The sequence below is a fragment of the Neovison vison genome, chromosome 1 (genome assembly GCF_020171115.1).
Source record: "Neovison vison isolate M4711 chromosome 1, ASM_NN_V1, whole genome shotgun sequence".
NCBI classification, from domain to species: domain Eukaryota; kingdom Metazoa; phylum Chordata; class Mammalia; order Carnivora; family Mustelidae; genus Neogale; species Neogale vison.
Window position 1 is genome coordinate 110,891,533 of NC_058091.1, and position 18,722 is coordinate 110,910,254.

At 35.5% G+C, this 18,722-nt stretch overlaps 1 protein-coding gene across 3 annotated transcripts in view; it reads left to right on the forward strand.

Annotated features, from left to right (window-relative positions):
- ADGRB3 (adhesion G protein-coupled receptor B3) overlaps window positions 1–18,722 on the forward strand; it is a 731,117-nt gene that overhangs the window by 567,300 nt on the left and 145,095 nt on the right. For all 3 annotated transcript variants that reach the window (XM_044253842.1, XM_044253861.1, XM_044253851.1), the window contains 3 exons: window positions 3,407–3,533; window positions 5,143–5,246; window positions 9,165–9,267. In XM_044253842.1, coding sequence (XP_044109777.1) covers window positions 3,407–3,533; window positions 5,143–5,246; window positions 9,165–9,267 — 334 coding nt within the window. The remainder of the gene's footprint in view (window positions 1–3,406; window positions 3,534–5,142; window positions 5,247–9,164; window positions 9,268–18,722) is intronic.

The following is an 18,722-nucleotide window of genomic DNA, read 5'->3' on the forward strand; positions in this document are numbered from 1 at the left end:
TATCCAAAAGAAACCAGGTTAGGAAAGAAACCCAATTAGGAAATTGGGGAAAGCCTCAAATAAATATAAAGCTAGAAAGTAATAGATTTTGTATCTCACATTTCTATGCTTGTGGGTATGTACTTTTGAATACTTGGGATAGGCAGACTCTTCTTTTAACCAACCTAATAATAGGAAGAAGGAGAAGAGGTACAGATGACAGCTAACAGCTAACATGGGTGAATGTAGGTGTAACCAACAAAGACTGTTCTGGCTGTATAGAATTTCTTCAGGCCTAGTTATTTTTGAAAACTATTTGAAATAAATTTTAATGCCCAGAAAAGATATTGTGAAAAAGAAATATGTTATTTTCAGTATAAAATGTATATCTGTATCATCATTCTGTGTTCTCTTCTGACATTGTCAGTCTGTTATTCTTATTATATCTTTAATGTTCCTATATATTTTGTTGTATTTGTTTGCCTTATTGATGACAACCTAGACTTAATAAATACAAATAATTCACAGATACACCATTAATCATAGCCTGCAAAAAACCCTCTGATATTGGAAGAATGATATGACTGCTGTAATAGTCCACATGTTTGAAAATCTTGTTCTTTACAGATTGGAGAAGCTTTTTTGCTTCACATTAGCTGTACCAAATATCAGTTTGCTTTACAAGATCTCCCTGAAATCAATCAGACACGTGTACCTTGCTTTCAAAGAATTTTGTGCAGTAAGAATAGGCTATTGAGTGTTTAAAAATATAGATGACACATACTATAGGTTTTGTAATAATAGTGACATGTATGCTTGTGATTTAGAAACTAATTTTAAGAGTTTATATGGTTTTAAAATATTGAGGTTTTTTGAAACAATATAAAATATGGTTTGAGAATGGTATCATGTTTATTGCTCAGCTCTTGGGATTAGCCAGATATAGAAGTTGGTAGTTAATATCTTACCTTTCAAAATCTTCTCTACTACTCATCTGCTCCAATTTCTGATGTTCTATCAGATGCATTATTTTGTGTTTTATACCTTATTTTAAACTGAGAAGAGTACATCACACTATGTTCACTCATGTTATTATATTAGTTTAATCAGGTAAAGTCAACAAAGCAAGAATAATTCCAAAGAAAGGTAGGGACACAGACTTTGTAGCCTCAGGAAGGTACACGTGGAAAGGGGCCCAGAAAGATTTGAAGCATTTCATGCTTGGGGGCAGTGAGACCCATGTCACTTTCCAGTTCAGCCCAAGGCTGGGTCAGGTCAGCAATGCAATCATTGTACAAACAAAGTAAAGTAAATTGACCTACTTTTCTAAAGATGTCATGTAAAATTTACAAGATCTTCAGAGTCCAATATCATTATATTGAACACAGACTTAATATCTGATAGCCAATGTTTAGTAATGCTAACATTTTCTTAATTACCTGGGTATAAATACATAATTTTGTCTCATATGAGGTCTTAATTACAGTAAAGTTTTTACTTCCTTATTAAGATTTTCCATTGGTTTATTGATCATAGCTGCATAATGTGAAAAGTTGAAGTACTAGACTCCATCTTGAAAGCACAGATACTGCATTAAAGTAGAGCTGCCATCCAGGATGAATAATGCAGATATTAGGTTTTAAAACATGTCAGGTTCTCTTAACTATATCTTTCTTCTTTAAACTTTAATCAACTAAGCTAAATGTTTTTCATTTGGCCTTCACTGTTGGTCTCAAGAAGATAAGACACAGCTTCTGAGATAAACTGAAGTGCTGCTATGGTTAGTAGGAGTGGGGTTTAATACTATTGCAGTTGGTTGAAGGTATTACTGATACATATTTTTAAATTTGACATGACTGCATGACGTATGAGAAAGAAAAGAGACCTCCTAATTTTGAACTGGTGATACTTAAAAGTATTTGGGTGAACTTAGTTAATTTTTTTATGTGGCCTTCCTCAAATTCCTCACTCAAATATTCCTTCTTAAAAGAACTTGTAATTAAGAGTATTTTGAGTCATAAATATTAATGATACAAAATCACATATATTAAAAACATTGTTTCTACATACCAAAAAGGATAGTGTGAATTATATTCCGTAGCTCAACTTGGAAGTCCAACTGTCACAGAGAAGCTTCTCTCATTGAAATCTCTCAGAAATAGACTGCATGCATATTTAACCCAATAGCTTTAGGCATTCAAGGATGGAGTAGGTGAAATCAAAAGTACAACATTCAAAATTAGGTGTTATTCGCTTCAAATTTTAGAGTAATTTTTAACACAGATAATAATGTGGTTTGAAATTAAAACACACACATAAACACACACATAACCAGGTTTCACTAGCTGGAGAGTTTCCATACCTGGGGGAGGGGAGGGGAGAATTGGTGCATTCAGTATATAACACGTGTAATGCTAATAAAGTTGATTGGTCGAACTCTCTAGCTTAGGGGGTGGAAGGGTTCTTCCCCCATCTTACCCCCCCTACTAAGAAAGCGTAGGTTGATACCATTTTTTTTTATTCTGCTGGGGTGGGAAATAAACCATATGCTTTAGAATTTTGAATGGCTATACCAAAGAGAAACTGAAGCAGGCCCTCTTTCCCCTTCCTACCGGACTTTGGGGTAGGATTATTCTTCCAAATGTTCTAGCAGACTTGGTGTTAGCTTAATGTTTCTACTCCAGGGCAGAGACGCAGGTCAGGGGAAGAAATGTCAAGGGCTTCAGAGGCGTGTTGGGCTGAATGAAGTGTGGAGTGGGAAGCTTATGTCTGAAACCTACCCCTCCCCTGGATACCAGGCAAAGGCAATAAGAGTCGTAACCAGCTGATGCCGCTGCTGCTGCTTCCCGTTTCCAGGGTGAAATTTTCACAGCAGCTAATTCTAAAGGGAGGAAAAATCCCTAACCAGCAGCGGAAAAGATCCTATCACCCAACCCAAGCTATATAACCTTTTAGGCAGGCTTTTCAGAGAAATCCGCATTTTAAAAGCCAGCATTCACGATCCAAAAAATACAGGACGAGAATCAGAGCTGGTATGAAAATCTGAAAAGCCTCTTTACACTCTGAGTGTTTGAAACGATCCGATGAGCATAGGAAGTGGCTGCCAACGCTCTGGCGGCTGCTCGTGCTGCCACTGCCTCTGCCGTTGCTCGCAGAGGGCTGGACAGAGCTAGTCCCGGTTTCAGCACCTCCGGCGCTGGACAGCTCTTTGCACGCTGCACCCGCCCGCTTGCTTTTTCCAAACACTCTCGCTTTGCATTACTGGAGATGCATCTAAATTACGTTCTGTTCAACAACAAGTAGATTTTTTTTTTTTTCCTGAACGGGAATTACAGTAGACGATTCTCTCAATTAAACTGCATTTTCTTCTTTACGGAATTGGCCGTCAGGCGTATTTATCCCGATCTCCCCCCACCCCCCTTTGCAGGAACGAATCTTTGGGAACGTGGTCCACCCAGGGATGTAAAACTGTGCTTACCGATGCATCCCATACGAAATGCTTATGTGATCGTCTCTCTACCTTCGCCATTTTGGCTCAGCAACCTAGAGAAATAGTAAGTAACAAAGGGAAAACAAGGCTTTAATGCAAAGGCAGGGACATTGTGGAGAGTGTTTCTCCAGGGAACTGCATTTTAAAAGGGGAAATGGAAAATGTTGTAGGGTGGCAAAATTGGGTTCGTCTCCTCCTTAGCTACAGTAGCTTGGTAAAATGAATTCTAGTTGATGTGCTGTAACTAAATTCTACTAAATTTTATGTCTTCTAACTTGAAATTTCTGCAGCATAGTTTTGAGGATGTACTCCATCATATTACTAATATGCTGCAAACTTTCAAATAAAAATAATTGCCAACTTAACCTTTATTTTAGAACTGTAAAGCTGGTCTGGGGAATTTGTGAGAATACTGTTGGTAGTAGAATGAAGACCCCAGACACTATAAGCCAAACATATTGTATATCTGCATTAAATATTTTCAGTACAGGTTTTCTAGGGGTGTCCTTGGATATTTATTTTTTAAAAAAACAAAAAGCAAATGAAGTTTTCATGAAAGCACGGACTGCCTGAAACTGTAAAATCATTCCTTAAAAGTGTAGGCTTGTTAAAAAAAAAAAAAGTAGTTTCTGAAATAGCTGCATAAACTAAGAGAAAAATATCATCAACTGTATTTTGAAAAATTATTTACAAAATATTGAAATATAGAAAAATAATTATTAAGATGAATGTGACTTTTTGTCTAAATTTGGCCTAAATATGCCTCACTCTTCTTACTTATTTTGATGACAAAAATACATAATGTAATTTAATGTGCATACCTAAGGTTTGGAACACACTTAATCTTAAAGTGTATTTCTTCAAACTTTCAATATTAAAAATAAGAAAAACAACAGATTTTATTAGTTAGTATCATGTTAGTGTCTAAGGAAAGAAACCTCTCAAGTCAGTAACTGCTTATAATCTTTATATATGTTTTAAAATATTTAAGGCATATTTGTCAAGGTCATGTATTTAGGGACTGATACTGGTATTGTGAAAATTATTTCTGTATATTTTATTAATAGAAAAAAAAACCCACAAAATATGTTGTAAATTCTTGCATTCAAAATTTGGTTTTCTTTTATAGCCTTAGAGGCCAAGCAAGTGAAATTAAATAAGAGAATACTTGACTTGGAACAAAGTTGTCAAAAGTCAGAAAGTTTGAAAATTTTTCAATATTTAGGTACCAGGTTAGGGTTACAATGAGTTATAAATGGGAAGATCAAAGTAAATTTTACCAAAAAGCATGCTATGAAATAATTGAAATACAGTTGTTGAAAAAAAAAAAATGAATGCTCCTTGAAATTTCAGCTAGAGAAAATTTAACATGTGAATACTCACCAAGTTTTAGTTATAGGTATTTATTGTAAGCCATAGTGAGTAATATGCCATAATCAAGCATTTAAAACTCTAAGGCCTTTATTACTTCACAGTGGTGGGGGGAGCTTGAATTAGTCACTTTAGAGGTTGAGAATATATGAACAAAGTGATCACTGGGTAATTATCTGGTAACTATAACAACTCTGTTGGCTGTTTTTGAGTATTAGGATAGTTTTGCTGAGTTTAGAAGTTATTTTCATTTATAATAAAAATTATCTCTCCTTTTTGTGTTTCTTTTGTTTAATTTACAGATCATGGAATCCTCTGGTACACCTTCAGTTACCCTAATAGTAGGCAGTGGCCTTTCTTGCTTGGCCTTGATCACCCTCGCAATTGTCTATGCAGCATTATGGAGGTATGTAATCAATTAATGCACTTGAAATAGAATGCTCTCTTAGATTAAAGCTGGCAATATGATAACCATTATGTCTCCTTTCTTTTTAACTTACTGAAAGAAGTATTTTTAGAACAAAGTTATAATTGTTGTGATTGACCTATAATAAATGAGCTCAATAATAGTAATAAAATTCTTACTTAATTTTTCTTGTATATGCCTATGATGACAAAATAAACAAAACCACATGCTTTTCTTCTCAAATCAAATGGTGATAACTTTCAACAAGTTGCTTACCCTCAAACATAGTATTCTTATCTCCATAGTTCAGTCAATGTTTGTTTCTATTTATCCCAATAGTTACTGAGCTTGAGAAATTACTTTGGTACAAAGTAATTTCTCTGCTGTGGAAATTCCAATTCTTAAGTTTTCCAAATTCTTAGGTCTCCAAATTCTTAAGTTTTAAGTTTTAAACTTAAGAATTTAAGTGCATGTTTTCAGTATATCCCAGACAATGAGTAAGTTAAAACAGTACATAACCAAATGGCCAAACTTCCTAACAGATTTTAAAAATATTAAGTGTAAAACATTGTATATTCATCTTGATTATTAAAAATGTTCCCAAAATGGTTATTATACTAATAAATAGACAGTTGTATATTATTTCCTGAATATGTTCAATATCAAAATTGCAAAAGTAGCTAGTCCTTGTGTTTTACTGTTACTTAAGTTAAAAAACAATTCAGTTGAAGAGTAATTATGATTTACTAAAGAAAGGTCACTTGATTTAACGTCCTTTCCAAAAAAAAAAATGTTGTCCATTATATTGTTTAACTCTCTTGAGATAAGAATTAATTGTCCAGGATATTAATGTGTCAACAATATTAAAATTTTCATACTTCAAAGAATTATGTAGACATTCTTATTCCGTTGACATAGGTACATAATAGATGTTCTACCTTCCTGGGAAGGAGTTATCTGGTTGTAAGACACTGATAGAATGAGAAAACCTGATATAATATGGCCAATCCCACGAAATTAAAGAAATGTTTGGTCTAAGCGTGGCATTAGAAACAATAAAATCCAAGCTTCAGGGGTTAGTCAAGCAGACATTGCCTTGGGAATGGAAAGGCAAAGACTGGGAATAAGACTACTTTGTCTCCTATAATTGCCTAAATGGCATTTTTGGAAAATGAGGCAGTGTTGAAGGGCCAGAACTTCAGGCAATCTCAACAGTGTCATCATTCATACTCACTGAAGTAATTAGAACTAAGTTCCATTTCTCAATCCTTAGAGTTCAGGCACCAATTGCACCTTCTCTTAACCCCTCAACACCTATAGCTAACATTAGCACCAACATTGCCAATGTAAATGGTATGTAAAGAAGCACAAGATTAATTAGTCCATAATAAATCTTCTTTAATCCAGAAGATCCAGGGAGATCACCTAGTAGTTTTCTAAGAATTGCCCAAACACTTATTTGTGGAGCATAACAAATAGCATGGAGGCCAAGGGGTGTTAGAGAGGAGAAGGGAGTTGGGGTAAGTTGGAAGGGGAGGTGAACCACGAGAGACTATGGACTCTGAAAAACAATCTGAGGGGTTGGAAGTGGTGGGGGGGGGTGGAAGGTTGGGGTACCAGGCGGTGGGTATTATAGAGGGGACGGATTGCATGGAGCACTGGGTGTGGTGAAAAAATAATGAATATTGTTTTTCTGAAAATAAATAAATTGAAAAAATTTTAAAAAAAAAGAATTGCCCAAACACCTGGAAGGATCTGTATTAGTACCTGGTATGAAACACAAGTATAGAAGAGAGTACCAAGAAACAACACAATTTTGATTCCTAACATTTAGTGGCTAATCAACTCATTGTGTACAAATAGAAGAATTGAAGTAGCATTAATAATTTTATAGGAATTCCAAGATTCCTAAATTATTAAGTGAATCTTATGGCATGACAAATTTAATGAATGTTATAAACATGAAATTTATCTTATACGTGTGGTATTACCATACAGTAATACTCATGTTAGGCCTCTGCTGCCTTTTTTTCTAATTAAAAGTCTAAATTTTGAAGTTTTTAATGATTTATAAAATATGTGAACATCAGAATTATTTTATATATAGTGTAGTATTTTGAAAATTGTTGTGTCCTTTATAGTTCATTAGAAATGTTCATCAAAATATTACTATGTATGTTCTCTTCATCTACAAATATGTTCCAAAAAGGTATTACATCAAAGAGCAACTGAGCATATCTTTTTAATCTGTGTATTGAAATGATGTATTTATGAGTTTTGCTTAAAACCTCAAGTATGTTTATAAAAGTTTTGGAAGTTGAGATGTTTTATAGAAAATATTAAGGCAATAATATAACTCAGTATTAATGAATAATAGAAATATCTAAAGAGTCTTCAGGGTGGTCAGTCTGGGTCTTTTATCAACAGGATTTTCCTACTTACAAAGCAAATGATATCACTGAAACCCTTTTAGTAATGTCATCTCTGTGCTTGTGCTGTCACGAAGCCATTAACATCATATAAAGGGTCAATTTTGTGCAGCCCTTAAACTTTTTATGTTATATCTACCACTCACAAAAGAAGAAATGACTTAATATTTGATGTTGTCTTTAGCTTCCCAGTGTGTGGTTTATTATATTTTTAGATACTGATGATGGAGGGACAAGGTTAAGCAATACTTGAGGGCATTTTGTATTGAGAATTGACCTAGGTTTATTCCTATTTGGGTTTGTTTTGTGAAGAAAGGAAATTTTTTTATTCAAAAAAATTGCTTTTTGTATTTTATTATTACTCCTGTTTTTATTTTGTGTTCTCTTCTGAAATATGTGATGGAATGTGGGCCTAAATATTCCTCAAAGACAGAGATAGAAAAAGAACTTTGATAGATTTTATTTTCCAAAGAGTGCCTCCAGATCTCTGGCACCCCACCTAACCCTGAACAGTAAACCCACGCCTGCTGTGGAAAGTGATTCCATGTACTAATACAAATTGAACAGCCTCAAATACACAGCAAGTACAAGTATGTCTTTTTTGTTACTGTCACTCAGTGATTTACCACAGGGTACAGTAAAGCAAAATAACCGTTACCCTTTCAGGGTAAACAGCTGGTGGAACATTTGATTCTGAGCAGCTTTCTCTATGACTTACATTCTTGATGCACTTAAAAGTTATATAGCAGACTGTATATAATCACTTCTTCATAAGGGTGAAATATGGCAGATACCAAGTATTTTTCCAGCCTAATGGCAAATTATCATTTGTGGATTGGACTAGTTTTTAGAGATGAAGTTTCATTTTTTTTTAATCTTTCCTTTTTTTCTTTCTTTTTCTTTTTCTTTCTTTTTTTTTTTTTGGAGCAGTTAGGAAAAGAAAAATAAAAAGAATAGCAAACTATATAAAAATACTTGAGTGTGTGAAATGGTGGATGAGGGCTCATGGTTTTATGAAAGTAATGGCTGCTTTCAAGTATACAAGGATATTGAGAATCTATGTGGGGTTTTTCCTTTTGGTTTATATAGATTTTATATGATAATAAATGTATTATATAGTCTATATAAATATATATATATATACATAATGGTAATTATAGTAATTGTTATATTTCCAAGAAATTTAATGTTTTAGTAAAAAAAAATTATATTGATAGCAGTTACAACTTCAATTCTGTCAGAAATGACATGTTGTCCATACTAATGTCTAAAGGAAATAAAATTACTCTGAAGGACTCTAGGACATACCATGTCACTATAAAATTGGGTCTCTAAGAATAATCTTTATTAAAAAAACATTTTTCATGTATTTTCTTCTATAAAGGATATATTTTAATGTTTCCTTTTCTGGATGAATTTCACCATTTGCATAATATGGAATTATTTCTGCTGAATTTTAAAGTTGGACACATTCTTTCTCTCTGGCTAGGTACATACGCTCTGAGAGGTCTATAATTCTAATTAACTTCTGCCTGTCTATCATCTCATCCAACATCCTCATCCTGGTTGGACAGACTCAGACACATAATAAGGTATGACTGGTAATTATTCTATTTGTGTGTTTATGTTTTGACATAAAGCTGATTATTGATAATCTAAACATTCTACATAAAGTGGAGAACTTCTGACAATTTTTTTTTAATAAAATTAGTTTCTAAATAAAAGTATTGCCTAATCTAGACCAGAAATACAGTCCTTTGGCTTAACTTCCTGGGGATTGAGAGGCTGTTTATAATAGTAAAGATATGTTTATTAAACCTTATATCAAAGCTCTAGGAGTTCAAAGCCTTGGAACATCAAAAGAGCAAATTTTGATTCATTATCCTAATTGTAAATAGAATTGCCTGTGTTTTGGTCTACTTTATTAACACACTGATTCCTAAAAGTCAACTATAAATTGCTTACAAGTGTAACATAGATCATGAAAATCTACCCCCAAATTGTCTGTCACCAATGACTGAAGAGAGTACTAGGTAAAAGCAGCAATAGATTTTATGCTTTTCAAAAACTTGTACTTCACATTTCGATACTGAACCAGCATTGTGGTTCTTGAACTGCACAGTCACTTTGAGCAGAGTGTAGAAGCCTGAGCCCTATTCATACAAATTGAATTGAGTTGGATGACCATGTTTTTTCCACCAATGACTATCAGTTTTCTTTACTAAACTACTCTGAATGCATTGTACGAAATCCATACTAGCAATCTTATATTAATTTATCCCAATCTCAAAGGAATTCTGATAAACATTGCTTTGATAACTTTTGTTGATTAATCTGGGCCTGTTGTTTTCTCAACTTTTTTACTGTCAAATACTAAAGTCAATAGTTGAACTTTTTTTTCTTTCAGAAGCTTTCATTAAAAAAAATAACAGTAATAATGTGCTTTTCAGTAGGTCCTTCTGATAGACTAGTAGGACATGTATCAACATTAAGGTAGTCTAATTTTGCTAACCCATGCTCTGATTACCAAGGAATCTGATTTTTGGATCTGGGTAGTTAGGGTCTAGAAATCCACTTAGATGATTCTAGTGAAGATTTCTTCTTGAACCATATTGGTTTTGGCCAGGGTGAGAGTCCAAGGGAAAGGTCATTAACCCTGAAGGGCCAAACAAAAACAATTAAAATTCAGTATAGAGCCCTGTGGAAGTAAAAAGAACTTTGATGTATTTGAATGTTTTGTTTTTCCTATTTATGACTATGTAACATAAATTTTGTATATTATATGTATATAATATATATATAAAATAAATATGAAAAGGGAAAACAGGAAGAAAGAAGAAAGACCAAAGGTTGAGGAAGATGCCAGTTGGAATTAGGAGAGGAGAAAGAAATGTACAAATAACCAACAGCAGAGAAAGTAGGGGTAAACATTGGCACAAGCTGGGAAGGAAAAGGAAAGGGACGCAAAGTTACCTAGAGATGAGAGAAGATGGGACTGTAAACCCTAAGGCAGTACTAAATTACTTATCTCACCCTAACCTTTTTGACTTTTACCTGGGCAGGGCTTCAGATACCTTAGAAAGGCTCATTTACTCGTTAGTACGTATTCACAATTCTTGAACGGTTTGTCCGTGAAACTCCAGGCAGAAGAGAAGAGCTTTTCCTCTGAAATAGGAATTATTTATTGGGTCTGGCAATGAGAAAAAAATCAAGCTAGAGTTAGCTTAAACCCCTAGTTTGAGTTTTTGGTTTTTGTTTTTTTCATCAAAGCCCCCTTTCCTGTCTTTGTTTAGCCTCCAAATGCTCATTAAAATATGGAAAACTATGTGACCCTCAGTAGGAAATGTGCTTTTAAGGCTGTTTCATGCTGTATGGCAAAGTTTTTAAAAGTTCTAAGCCAGATGGTCAAATGGTAGAATTTTTCACAAGGTTTACTACATATTAGAGTGATTATTGTCTAAATCATCCCCGTCCAATAGAAATATAATGTAAGCCAAAAGGCAAGTTACATATGCAATTATAATATTTTATTAGCTACAGTAAAAGTGAAGGGAGACGGGTGAAATTAATTTTAGTACTATATGTAACTCAGTATATCCAAGAGATGACCATTTCAACATATAATTAATATTTTAAATGCTAATACAATATTTTATAATATTTTTATTAAGTCTTCAGAATTGATGTGTATTTTATACTTCTAGTACATCTCAGTTCAGACTAGCTACATTTCAAGTGCTCAGCAGCTACGTCCAGCCAGTGACTACCATATTATATAGGTCTACATAGTAATAATATTCAGAAACTAGTCTTAAGAAATTACATTCTTGGCCATTTTGCCTTTCCCAGCTTTTCAGCTTCCTTGTTTTTTTATGGAGATGTCTTTTTGATATCTGCAAATATTAGGAACATCAAAGGCAAGATAAGACAAGTCTGGTTTTACTTTTCATGTCTGATTTAACAGAATGGCTGGTATGGGTTTAGAAAAAATATATTAGTAATTATCTATGGGGTAGATTCCATATGGTTTTGGGACCATAGTAGTTCTGTTCCAGATAGCCTATGCTAATTTTTGCTACAGTTACTGATGCTTGTGGGGAGGAACATTTGGTAGGTAGTAGTAATGGTGAGAAAATGAGAAATTATTGGTTTCTCTTATGCTATGTTAATTTTGCTTTACTGGCTCTGAGTAGATGATTCTGCAAGCCTAGGAAAATTGACTATAGCATTTTGACTAGGAGGGAATTATATGAACACTGGGATTTTATTTTTAGTCATTCTTGACAATATCAAGTTTCTGGGGAAAATAATCATATATTTTATCATGATGTGCTGAATTGAATTAAATTGGCTGTACTCATTTTATATGTGAAATAGCAGTATGTGAAAGCTATACCTTTCTGACTATATTTGGGATTCATGATTTTTTTTTAAAAAAAGAAAGAAATGAAAAATACAAAATGTATCATCTGTATAAACTTACCTGTATAACTGCCAGGAAAGTATTTTAAAAAGGTAAAATATTGATCACTGGCTACAGTATTTTATTTAGGTAGTGTGTAGGACCCCATTGCTGCTGTGGGCATTTTTTTTTTTTCCTTTGGGCATTTTATAATTGACCAGATTCCATCTTTGACTTCCCTGGTAAGTTTTGATTGATTTTTTAGTATTCCACAATTGAAAAAATAGAAACATGTGAAAGCTTCTTGATGAACAAGCTTATTTGGTACTGCCTCTGAGTAGTCATGACTAGTTTGTGCAAAAACAGGTATTTATCGCTGAACAGGTATTTAGTATTGAGTCCAGAATAGTTTGGAAGTGTCATATTCGGGTCTTTCTCAGAACTGCTTGTTGAAATATAATTGACTCCGTTATCTCACTACTGAGTATTTTTTTTGAGTAGGATAGAAACAAGTTGAAATTCATTGTTTAAGTATGAGGTATGCATTTCTTATATCTCTTAAGGTACATTTATAAAATCTACTGATAACCCACGTCATTATATTTCAAACATTCTCATAAAGGGAAACTGCCCTTTGATATCTTTGTGAATGGAACCAGGATGTTCTTGTATCACTGAAATGTTGTTTGTTTGTGAAGAAGTACGCAGTTTTTTTGTTTTTGTTTTTGTTTTTTTTAAGTATGTAGGCTATTTTTGGTCCTACTCTTTTGCAGAAAACAAAGATTATTTTGGAAACATAAGTTCAAAATATGGTTTTCTTAATCACAAAATATGTATCTGCTTCTTCCCAAAATACATTGAAATGATTTATCATATTAAAGACTTCATAATACGCTTTTTAAATAATGAAAGCCAAATTTGGCAAAACTATTTATTTATTTATTTAGACAATAGTAGTCATCCAAAACGTTTGAAGTGCTAATTGATAGCTTCTCTCCCACAACCTCACTACCAGTTATAATGAAAGCAGTCAAGTCCAGATTCTTTATCACACAGTTAGATATTTTTTAGATAAATACTTACTAGCATATCAGGAACAAACCTGTTTTAGAAGCTCAGTGAAAATCCTAGATCTTTGTCATTTTAGATACTTTGACCACATGTTGTGTGCAACATTCACTTGAGGTAGACATAGCAACACTTCAGAAGCATCTTCTGGGCCCTTCAGTCACCATGATGCAATCAGAAATCCTTCCTACTCTAATGTCTGGACACAGAATGACTGGGGATAACATTGTGGGCCCCATCTCTAGGACATGCTGGATATAGGCTTCACTGAAATCTCTCATATAGTCATATCAAGATTGGGAAGTATTTAACTATATATATCAGCTAATCCACATATCCTTAAGCCTTTATTTTCATCAAAGGGAACCCATTAATACACCTACTATAGTGATTAACCAGACACTAGTTCATAAATAAAGACCAACCTTTTATATTCAGCTTGATGAGCAAAGTGTTAAGTGTGGACAAATCTACCTAGATCAAAAGGACCTGGGAGTTGCCCCCTCTGGTGTATGACCATTTGGAATATGGTGCCAGCTGACCATCCTGTTGTGTGCATTCCTGGACAGGTCCTAGAATTAAAGATTACACTGACTGACACATACAGAGTATCATTCTGAGAATACCAGAGTGTTATGGAAGAAATTATAGGCATGCTAAAAAGACATCCTAAAAGTTATTTGAAAAATAATAGCTGTGAGAAAGCAAAGTTAGACACTAACTTTAGTCTTAAGAGACCCAGCAAAAGCTCCCATTGACATATCTAGGGGGGCTTCCCAAATTATTTCAGAGGGGCAAACATTTCCTTAGGACTATTTAGAAGGAATTTATCTCATGTTTCTTTATGTATATAATGAGCTATGTCTTTTAATTCGGTCTTACAAAAAACAAAAATTCTCTATGTTGGAGCACGTTTTACGAGTCTATCCTCTACAAAGTTTGTTTTTCCTACATCTCTTGTTTATTCACCTTTTATAAAATGTTATTTTTGTCCTGTAGTTTGTGTCGAGGTGGGGTGGAGAAGAGTAACAGTGTAATCTTTACTTTACAGAGTAATCTTTAAAATTAGGAAAGGTACGTCAAGCTAAAAGGCAGCTGTCATTCTCATGGACGATGTTTTTGTGTTGTCAGGATGATTTTTTTTAGAAATAAAATCTTGAATTTGAACATCTTCAGTTGAGTGAAGCTCCTTCTGATGCACCTGTTTCTTCTATCTATGGTTTTCTTTTGCCGGAGACTCAGATTCTTCACCCATTTACTACATGTGTGGCCTCTGAATGTGTATGTGTTCAGTTTCCGAGGAGGAATATTGACTATGTGTTTCAGCTACCTGTTCTTTCCCTGCTGGTGCCTTCTGTTCTGCCCCTCCTCTTGAGATTCAGTGCTCTGCCTGTGGCCCTGGAGAGAACCATCTCTTGGGTGGTGATGTTTGAAAGGCATTTTAAGCCAGAGAGACCTGAGCACCCTAAGCCTGCCACTTCCTGCTTATATGATCTTGAGGATGATATTTAGTCTCTCTGGACCTTAACTTCTTGTTAAGGCCTCCCTTAGAGTGGTGTTGTCTACGTCACATGAGATGGTACCTATGAAGCACTTTAAAGCACCCCTTAAACAGTGGCTGTAATTATGGTGATAATGATATTGATGACTCCCAGGTGTGCATCTGATTTATGTTTCTCTTCTGAGCTTCGTATTTCCTCTTTCTGATTTTCTGCTCACCACCAAATTCATCACTTGTGTCTCTGATCCACAATCCAACACATTATATATAAATTGAACGTATTTCCTGTGGGCTCCAACCCAGTTGCATAAGCTGGGACTCTGAGAGTCAGGCTTAGTGTCTCCTCCTCCCTCATGTAGTAGATCCAATAAGTCACTTCCTCCCACCCCCATGCTTGTTGCACCTCATATGCCTCTCAAAGCCACCTTTTCCTCTGTCATGTACTAATCATCTTCAGTGGTCTACCACTGGCAGCATCATTAAACACACTCTCGGGGCGCCTGGGTGGCTCAGTGGGTTAAAGCCTCTGGTTTCAGCTCAGGTCATGATCCCAGGGTCCTGGGATCAAGCCCCGCATCGGGCTCTCTGCTCGGCAGTGAGCCTGCTTCCTCCTCTCTCTGCCTGTCTGTCTGCCTACTTGTGATCTCTGTCTGTCAAATAAACAAATAAAATCTTTAAAAAACAAAATAAAACAAAACAAACAAACAAACAAAAAACACGCCCTCTACTTTATAACCCAAGTCATGGAGTGAAAATTCAAATCTGATCACTTCACTTCCCTGTGCCTTTGTTGCTATTGTCTCACTTCCTCACAGAAGTGATTTTCAAACTGCTCAGATACAAGCAGTGAAAAATGTTTTATTTATCTATGAAGGTTTCTATTCACTGATTTTCTTGCAGTAATATATTGGGGCTCAGAAATAAATTTTAGTGAGAAAGAGTTCTGTAGCTTATGAAACTTGAGAAACCTTGAACATGACCTTTGTGGACCTCTCCATTCTCATTCTGTTTTGCTGACTTTGATCACACCAGCAAAAGCAAACTGCTTATAGCTTGTCAAAATTGTTTTATGGATTCTTGCTCTTTGTTTCCCTTGAACCTGGAGCACTGTTACTCTTCTCCACCCCACCTGACTTTCCAAATGTCTTCATCTAGCTCCTGCTCATTCTCTGACACTGCTCAATCCTTTCCTGTGTAGGAAACCCTTCTCAATCTTCTACTCTTAGGTACACTTGGCTCTGGGGCTCCATGATTTCCAGTGCATACTTAAAGTCTTTGATTAGATTACCTGTTTCTAACCAGACTATTCTTAGGGCAGGACTAGGTTACATTTATTCTTAAATTTACTGCCAACATATGGTCTGAGTGCATAAAGTGTATAGTGTTTATTGGTTGAATGAGTACATGCATTTATCTGTCCATCATTTGGGCCTATATCTCTGAAGCTAAGAGTTGTAGTTAGTCGTTTTTTTTTTTTAATTATTTATTTATTTGAGAGAGAGAGAGAGAGAGAGAGAATGAAAGCGCATGAGAGGGGAGAGGTCAGAGGGAGAAGCAGACTCTCCGCCGAGCAGGGAGCCCGATGCGGGACTCGATCCCAGGACTCCGGGATCATGACCTGAGCTGAAGGCATTCGCTTAACCAACTAAGCCACCCAGGCGCCCCAAGAGTTGTAGTTAGTTATATAAGGATTAGGGTTTCCCACTGTAGACAGAATCTAAGCAAATACAGTGATAAAGACTATTTTCCTTGGGCCTGTTTGAAGGTCTAAGTGATTGATGGCATATTTAAAGGTGATCTGATTTCTGGGTTTTAGTTAAGGAGGCTCTGAAACCTAGCAAATGTGAAACTTCTCACTTGATAAGTCATGTAAAATAAGGTTCATAATCTTCAAAAGAAATGTGCTTATTTGTAATTCCTCTCATAGAATTCGCTTCCTGCCAATAATATCCCAAATGTATGTTTATTATGTCTCAAATATGTGTGTGATCCTAATGGCTGAAGATAAAGCTTCCTATTTAGATTTATTAAAATCTAATTTATCAACTTGCTATGATGTTTGTAAAAGGATCTGAATGCAATAAGCTTACGTGTGATTCATTTGAGTCCATTTTGAGGCATCTTCCTAATTCTGCCAAGGCTCTTCTGGATTCCCGAAAACCTTTATCTAACCAGGGAACAGAATGGTTGGTTAGTTTCCTGATTTTCCCAGGATCCCAGCAATGAAGGACTATTTTAGTCACAGTCAAATGACAGTGCGGTTTAACCTTCTTATCTTCTTATCTCCTGATTATACATTTCTAGTTTTGTGTGGTAGGAATCAAATCACATTATCAAAGCCAATTCAAAATAGGGCAAAAGATCAATATGAAGGATCAGTTTGAAACAAGCAAAGAAAATGAAAGTGGAATTATTTGACAATACAGAGTTACTGAAATGGTTTGAGATATCAGGTGCCAGATAACCATGAGTGCCAGTTTACACACTCAGTGTGTGTTCTGAGGTCAAACTACAAAGCTGGGCAAAAGTCCCAGAGTGAGCATTCATTCAGCAGGAGAGAAGTAGATTATAAGTCTGGGCTTCAATTCTGGTAGTTGCTTTGGAGATGCCAGGCCTACTCCTTTCTCTCTCTCTCTCTCTCTTTTCTTTAAGCTTTTATTTGTTTATCTGAGAGAAAGAGCAGGTGAAGGGGCAGAAGGAGGGGGAGAAGCAGGCTAAGCAGGGAGCCTGACTTGGGATGCAATCCCAGGACTCTGGGATCATGACCTGAGCTGCAGGCAGGTGTTTAACCCACTGAGCCACCCCAGGCGCCCCATGCCAGGCCTACTCTGATTCTTCGTTCATTAACCTTCAAGCAGCCGGACTGTTCTCCAGGCAATCTAAAGAGACTCCTTGATGTGGCCCATTTCTAGTCTCCATCCTCGTTACCCCGACTTTAGAACCGGCTTTCATGATTTCTCAGTTGGACCACCATAACTACCATAACATTCTTCTAACTTTGGGCTTCTCATTTAGCTTTTGTTTGTGTAACCTCATCTTTCATATGACTGTGAAAAATACCTTAAATTTAAATAAGAATAAATACCTGATTAGGCCATTCCCCAGTTTCAAACTCTACAGTGGGTCGGTAAGACTCATGAGACTAACTGCTTTTACTGATCATCACCCACATTCAGAGCTATCGCTCGTACACAAACTGAGTTCATGGGACATAAAAGATAAGAGTGTTCCTTCTGGGTAGATGAGTTATAAAAATACCCTTCTCTCTCCAGGATGAGACAGCCTCTCGAAGGCCTTTTGGTCTTCCATTTGTGCTCTCTCCTGTGGGAGAGGACGGTCTCTGTGCTTTCCAGGGTATCCCCTGTCCGCTGGAGTCACTCTCACCCTGTGCCTCTGTACTTATTCTTACTTTGCCTAATAAGCTCCTTTTAGGAGTTGGCTTATGTAAATCATCTTAGTGAAGTCTTCCAGTCTTCCTTTCTGCTTCCATAGTCCATAGTCCATTTGGTGCTGTTGTCAGCACCAAACACATTATTCCATATCTATTCATTTTCTGAGCAGGCTTGCCCATTGTGTTGCGATTCTCTAAGGTGGTGTTTTTCCTCTTGTTTCTAGGCTTTGAAGCCACTAATATTAGTATTTGTTTTATATGTGGCATAAAGTTAATAAATGTTGAATGAAGGAATGATGCGAGCTGTGGCTCTGTTAAGTGAAGGATGATATAACAGAAGTACAGCCACTTGGATAACTAGGACCCTGTTTGATATAATTGCAGCCTAGGTCAATCTTTTTGTGTTAATATTGTTGTTTTATGATGAAAGAAAGGAGGAAAGCACTAAAGACTTACAGAACACTTTGAGACCTTCTTTTGATGAGAGAGGATTGAATTGAATTGGATTTTATCTCGATTCAGGATATTTTATCTTGATTCAGAATATCTGAAAGAATTTGAGAACTTAAATGACTCTCAAGGAGTCTTCTAAAAAATGTTGAAGATTAGCTGTTTTTCTCCCCTAGAATCAAGCCAATACAGAAATTAAAAATTTCACTGTATGTATATCTTCTTACCCTCCCTC